General features: G+C 39.2%; 1 protein-coding gene across 1 annotated transcript; it reads left to right on the top strand.

Annotated features, from left to right (window-relative positions):
• The first annotated feature begins 676 nt into the window (after positions 1-676).
• LOC104096491 (proline-rich receptor-like protein kinase PERK1) lies at positions 677-6,799 on the top strand. The gene is made up of 8 exons (XM_009602871.4): positions 677-1,414; positions 2,224-2,781; positions 2,891-2,977; positions 3,093-3,163; positions 5,039-5,115; positions 5,570-5,717; positions 5,822-5,983; positions 6,241-6,799. The coding sequence occupies exons 1-8, from the start codon at positions 844-846 to the stop codon at positions 6,565-6,567; spliced, it is 2,001 nt and encodes a 666-aa protein (XP_009601166.1). The 5' UTR covers positions 677-843; the 3' UTR covers positions 6,568-6,799.
• Positions 6,800-7,028: the final 229 nt, after the last annotated feature.

The raw sequence follows: 7,028 nt of genomic DNA, 5'->3' as shown, positions 1-7,028 counted from the left end.
TGCTAAATTATCAGTCAATAAGTTTTCAAAGAGTTATATCCCGAATTTTATGACTGAAATTGGCATACTAAAGACAGTGGTGTCCCTGACACTGCTCAAATTTTGGGTCCATCTCTGGGCACCATTACGATATGTGGTGGTATTTTGGATCGTGACAGTAATATTATTATTTTATTAGAAATCAATACCAACCCAAAAAAAGAAAAAGAAAAAAAAAAGCAGCGATACCAAGGGGACCAGCACCGGACGACATAGCACCGAACTTACCTTATTGTTCCAGCAGAGAAAATAAAATTAAAAACAAAAAGGTAAAAGAAAACCGATAAAGAAGAGGAACATCCCAACTAAGAGCCAATTATCCCACAAATGAAAATGAAAACAATCAGAAAAACGAAAAGACAAGGGAATGCGCGGCCCAGACGTGTCACGCGAGGGCCAGGCGTGTCTCGCTCAGATTATTCTCGATAGGGCCCACCTTCCATGTGATCGCACAAACATACAAACACAGTTGGCTTTGAAGACCAGAAATAGCAATTCAACATCTCAGCTTTTTGTTAATTTTAAAAACATTTCTCATAAGGTAAATATATATTGTATTAGTTTAATTTCCAGTAGAGCATAGCTATTAAATACTAAAAAAAGTAAATAATTAAAACATCTTCGTCTTCTTCCTTTTCTGTTCCTAACGACTACTATACTCTACGCTTAGAAAGAGCAAAAGCTAAAGCCAAACTTTGCCAAAATAGTTTCAAAATTTTCCCTTTTTATTATTCTATAACTGTGTAATTGCATTGGTTTGTGAGTTTTCTTGGTTTTTTTATATATAAAAAGTAGTCTCCGGATATGTCCTCTCCGACGCCGGGAGCTTCCCCTGCTCCCACATCGCCTCTGGCGCCTCCTACTAACTCTACTTCTCCTCCGCCAACTGCGACGGCCTCTCCACCAGCTCTTCCTGCACAAGCTCCTCCTCCTACTAGCCCTACGCCACCGGCCACCACTCCGCCGCCCACGGCCTCTGCCTCTCCTCCACCACCTTCCACCTCTGCTCCTTCCTCCTACACCCCAGCGCCACCAACAACACAATCAACCCCAGCACCATCTGGGTCTCCTCCTTCGCCACCTTCTCCGCCATCTGGTTCTTCGCCTTCACCGCCGGCACCTTCAGGGTCAGGGAGGTCTCCGGCGGGTCCTAGAGGAGGAGGAGGAGGAGGTTCGTCGTCTTTCTCACCGGCGTCAGATGAAGGGTCCTCGGGCGTATCGACCGGATTGGTGGTGGGAATAGCCATTGGGGGCGTTCTGATTCTGGCAGTGTTGAGTTTGTTGTTCATATGTTGCAGCAGGAGGAAGAAGAGGAGAAATCATGGTCCAGTTGAGTACTATCCTCCTGCACAACCACCACCTATGGGGTATAAAGGCAAGATCTATCCTTTTCAAATCGGGATTCACTTTGAACCACTTTCCGTTTCATCGTGTAATGTTGCTTGGTTCATTGGGTCAATCTTGGGAGTGGCATAGATTATGATTATTACAGTATTATTTTTTTGAATTGGCATCATTTGGTCTGGCTATTTTTGAATTATCATGCCAGAGGTTCAAGGCATTATTTTGTCAAATTTTCCCATGCTTGCTGAAGTTGGCATTATTGATCCCACTTGGTTGATCATTAAAAGCTTGTCTGTCTTTTCAGTTTTCACCAATAATCTCTCTCTCTCTCTCTCCCTCTTTCTTTCTTTTTTCCTTTGGGTTTTGGGGGGGGGGGGGGGGGGGGGGGAGGATAAGTGAAAAATGCTGTACGTATTCTATGGGTAAGCAAAGTTAACGATGACGTATTCTTCGCTGCCCATTTCTTTCTTGGGGTCTTGAAATTTGTTGCATGGAAAGAAAATTGTCCTTGCATTTGTGTACTATTGGCACATTGTATATTTTGTGGACGATGTAACACTTTTTTGATGTGTAAGCAACAAAAGCCTTTGTATGATGAGGCTTGAATCCGCTTGATTAAAAAAGTAAGAGAAGGCCTCTGTATGACAAGATCACTCAGAAGCTTCAGATAACTTGCTAGTGAAACATACTTTTTTAAAAGCTTAAGCTAATTTTTAGCTATAAATAAACTGCTTATTAATATATTAAGTACTCGATTATTGAAAGGTGAATGTGTTAATGTCAATTGCCATAATCTGATCATTTTATACTCATGACTGTGTCTATGTCATTTGCCAGCAGACCCTTATGGTGACCCTGTGCACCATTGGCATCATAATGCGCCACCACCTGCGGATCATGTTGTTTCAATTCCACCAAAACCATTTCCGCCACCTGCAGGGGCTTCACGGCCTCCACACTCTCCAGTTACTGCCTCTTCACCTCAACCTCCTCCGCCTCCACCTTACATGAGTAGCAGTGGAGCTTCGTCCAATTATTCGGGGTTTGATCCACTTCCACCACCTTCTCCTGGAATGGTTTTAGGATTCTCAAAGAGCACATTCACATATGAGGAATTGGTGCGGGCAACTGATGGCTTCTCGAATGCTAACCTTCTCGGACAAGGTGGTTTTGGCTATGTGCATAGAGGGGTCCTTCCTAATGGCAAAGAGGTTGCAGTCAAACAGCTAAAAGCTGGAAGTGGACAGGGTGAGCGTGAATTCCAAGCAGAGGTTGAGATCATTAGCCGAGTACATCACAAACATCTTGTTTCTCTCGTTGGATACTGCATAACTGGGTCCCAGAGACTGCTTGTCTACGAGTTTGTTCCAAATAACACCCTAGAATTCCACTTACATGGTACATTCATTTGCTAACTTACACCATCAAAAATTTTACTGCCATTATAATGCACTCAACTTGATATTCTTTATCCAATCTGCTGTTACACACTTTTGAAATATTCCAGGAAAGGGAAGGCCTCCATTGGATTGGCCCATCCGACTGAAGATTGCTCTAGGGTCTGCTAAAGGACTGGCATATTTGCATGAAGACTGTATGTGTTGTTTATCCTGTTCTTGCAGATATCATGTTTACTTATTTGGAAAATTCTTTAAGGACTTTATGTCAGAAAGTTCTCTGTGTTAAATGAATTGTTCTGTTTTACATAGGTCAACCTAAAATCATTCATCGAGATATCAAGGCAGCAAATATACTTGTTGACTTTAACTTTGAGGCTAAGGTAAAGGTCTTATTCATTATTCAACTAAAAAGAGAAAGTTTTGAATATTTATTGTGAATCACAGTTTGCCTCCTCCATTTTACTCCAAGGGTTAGCTTTCATCTGTTTTGCATGCAGAGATCCTGCCAGTTATGCATGCAAGACTAACTTTTAGTTCTTACTGCCTCCATCTCAAATTGTCCATCATATTTTGAGTTATGAGGGTCAAATGCTTTGGTTAGTGTAGGACCTTAACATATTTTTTTTCTAATTAAAATTAGATTCGGAGAGGGGTTAAAAATGCCCCTGAACTATTGAAAAAAGTCTAAAAATACCCTTCATCCACCTATTGGGCTAAAAATATACTTCCATCCACCTTTTTGGTTCACTTACGCCCTTTGACCGTTAGGTCAATGCTGAATTTAAAAAATAATTATTTAAATTCCACGTGACAACTTATTGGTCGAAATTAAAACACCTAACCTATTAGGAAGACCTACCCATATCTACCCGTTTTTCGGACTAACCCACCCCAAACACTAACCTGACCCGAATAAAAAGTTCAAATAAAAAAAGACGTCCCACTTCCATCTAACCCATGGATTTACATTTGTTAATTTTCTTGATTAGTCTCATGTATAGCATTATCATCGAATTAAGGTTCATGAACAAATTAAACAAACAAGAAAAGCCTAGCATGAATGAGCCAATGATTTTCTTGACAATAATGTGGGACGGAAAACTAGGGGTAGTCCAACGGTTCATGATATCTTCGAAACAATCACTTTGAGATCTTTCCGTAATGTGAAAATGATTAAATTAAACTCATCTTGAATATAATGCAATTTGTGTCTATCATGTAAATTGAACTGGATGCCATAACAAGAAAAAGAAAGTCACGTAGTAAATTTGCGTCTATATATTCGCTGCAACTTCGATGGAGCTTTTTTTTTGGTTAACTTTTTGTTCGGGCCGTATTAGTGTTTGAAGCAGGTTAGTACGAAAAACTGGTAGATATGGGTGAGTCTTTCTAATGGGTTAAATGTTTTAGTTTTGGCCAATAAAAAGTTGACACGTGGAATTTAAATAGTAATAATTTTAAATTTAGCATTGACCTAACGGTCAAAGGGCAGAAGTGAACCAAAAAGGTGGATGGAGGGGTATTTTTAGCTCAATATGTGGATGAATAGTATTTTTAAACCTTTTCCAATAGTTTAGGGGCATTTTTAACCCTTTTCCGAATTAGATTTGAAGCCTAAGTTGCTCCGACATGGCAGTTTAGGTGCCGCACCCGTGTCTACACGACACTAGTATGGGTGTGGGTATGGGATCCGTACCGGATATGGTCAAACAATTTTGGGTACTTTGACCACGATGGACAAAAAAATTCGAGACGAGATACAATTTGATTCCCGAAATCAGAACCAAAACTAGAGTAAATTTGAAGAAAATAGCATACCTTATCTAGGAAATCAATCCTTTATTTATATACAACTTGAGAACAAAAAAAAAATTCACATTTTACAAGCTATACGTAAGTATTTCATAAAATTTCTCATAATTTAGAGATATTTTTATACTTCTATTTTTTTGAATTATTTTTATCCGAATCCCCGCACCCGTATCTGTACTAGGATCCGTATCCCCGAATCTTAGAATTTATATCTCGAAGGATTCGACCTCTAGATCCACACCCGTGTCCAAGCAACTTAGTTTGAAGCTACAAGGAAAATACTGAACTGCCAATCTTATGAAGTACAAAAATATGAAGGAATAATAAAGTAGTAGTTGTCAGGTGTAAAAAAATGGGAGTTCCTTTATTAGAGAAACTGATAATTATATGAAGAGTATTCTTTGCATTTCCAAGTGACAAATGAATCTTGTGTCTTTTCTCAGGTTGCCGATTTTGGACTTGCGAAGTTAACATCTGATGTTAATACTCATGTCTCTACTAGAGTGATGGGAACTTTTGGGTAATACTTTAATTCTTTTGTAATTTATTACATACTTAGTCTCTGTTTTCTTGTGGTAACTGATGCTCATGCCTCTACTAGAGTGATGAGAACTTTTGGGTGGTGCTTTAAATCTTTTGTATTTTAGCACATTTCTCAGTCTCTGTTTTCTTGTGTAAAACTGATGTTCATGTATCTACTTGAGTGATGCGAATTTTGGGGTAATGGTGCAATTACTTCTAATTTGATATGTTTGCCTGTCTCTGTTTTCCTGTGGTAAAACTGAGTTGATAATTGATCCCTGGCATTTCTCTGTTACTTCCATTCCTTGATCCCTGTTTGATATTCTAGTCAATTTGCTCCTTAGAGAAAATGTCCATGATGATGATTGCTAGAGATGCTGATGCGTTTAGTAGTTTTACAGTTGCTTCAGTGGACCCTAATTTTATCTTTCTCTGTTCATGTTTGATTCCAGGTATTTGGCTCCTGAATATGCTTCTTCTGGAAAACTTACGGAGAAGTCTGATGTATTCTCCTATGGAATAATGCTTCTAGAGTTGATCACCGGACGTCGGCCTGTTGACTCTAGTCAAACATACATGGATGATAGTTTAGTTGACTGGGTGAGTAGTAGTGGCAAAAGAAAAATATTTCTGTTTATCGTTGTTTTCTACCTTTTCCTTCATTCATGATAGCAGCTGTTAGTTACCTGCTTTGTCTATTACAGGCAAGGCCTCAGCTTACACGAGCTCTTGAAGACGAGAAGTTTGATTCCCTAATTGATCCACGTTTAGGAAATGATTATAACCATAATGAGGTAGCTCGGATGGTTGCTTGTGCTGCTGCTTGTGTCCGTCATTCAGCAAGGCGTCGACCACGCATGAGTCAGGTGACAATCCTTTTCAAAAGAGTTGTTTCCAGTAGTTAATAAGCACTGAAACTTTGTGTCTAGTAGCATTGAACACATTCGATTAAGGAGATCTTGACGATGTTTCAAGTTTCAACCTCATGTAGACCTAGAAATATTTACAGTTAAAACTACCATGTGGGCTCAACTTAATACATGGGGGTGTGTAGACATTTGGTCCACGGTTTTAGTCCACATGCAGATTGCTAAACTTGATTTATTGTTGCGAAAATGAGCAGGTTGTCAGAGCTCTGGAAGGAGACGTGTCATTGTCCGATCTTAATGAAGGGATTAGACCTGGACACAGCACAGTATACAGTTCACATGGAAGTTCAGATTATGACGCATCACAGTATAACGAAGACATGAAAAAATTCAGGAAGATGGCATTAGGAAGCCAGGAATATGGCAGCACTGGCCAATACAGTAATCCAACAAGTGAGTATGGTTTATATCCTTCTGGATCAAGCAGCGAAGGCCAACCGACTAGGGAAATGGAAATGGGTAGGACGAAAAAAGACAGTAGAGGTTTCAGTGGAAGTAAAGGATTTATTGGAAGCTCTTGACACAAGATATGCATTTCTGTACTGATTCTTTTCTTTAGTGGGATAAATGATTCAGCAGTTGCAAAAATGGCGTGCTCTTTTTTTCCCCTTTCTTGGTTGGTTTAACATACAGATAATTCCTTCAATTTTTTTTTCTTTTCTAAGTTTGGAAAGTCATGTATTTATAAGGGCTTATACAGCAGACATGAATTATGCTGGTGATTCTTTTAATCAATGTTTTAGTGATACTGAAGTTTGATTGTTCGCATCCGTTTAGAGTTTCTTTAACTTCTTGGTGGTATTGTTTAGCTTAAACGGGTGACTACAGCTGATGGTTACGTGACAAAGCTGATCAAGTTGCATGTTCTGGAGTGGAATTTTCTTTCTTGAATCCAGACTGTTAATACATTCTAATGTCACATTAGAGATCTCTATTATCTGTTGTAATAAAACTGGGTTTCTTTTTCTCAAATATAACTTAA

This window comes from Nicotiana tomentosiformis, chromosome 11 (genome assembly GCF_000390325.3).
Source record: "Nicotiana tomentosiformis chromosome 11, ASM39032v3, whole genome shotgun sequence".
NCBI classification, from domain to species: Eukaryota; Viridiplantae; Streptophyta; class Magnoliopsida; order Solanales; family Solanaceae; genus Nicotiana; species Nicotiana tomentosiformis.
This window is presented reverse-complemented; position numbering and strand designations above follow the sequence as displayed.

Bases quoted from the DNA above. Each gene is read 5' to 3' on its own strand.
- LOC104096491 (XM_009602871.4), top strand. From the start codon at position 844: ATGTCCTCTCCGACGCCGGGAGCTTCCCCTGCTCCCACATCGCCTCTG. The intron at 5,718-5,821 runs GTGAGTAGTAGT...TGTCTATTACAG, and splicing joins ATGATAGTTTAGTTGACTGG to GCAAGGCCTCAGCTTACACG. The intron at 5,984-6,240 runs GTGACAATCCTT...GAAAATGAGCAG, and splicing joins GTCGACCACGCATGAGTCAG to GTTGTCAGAGCTCTGGAAGG.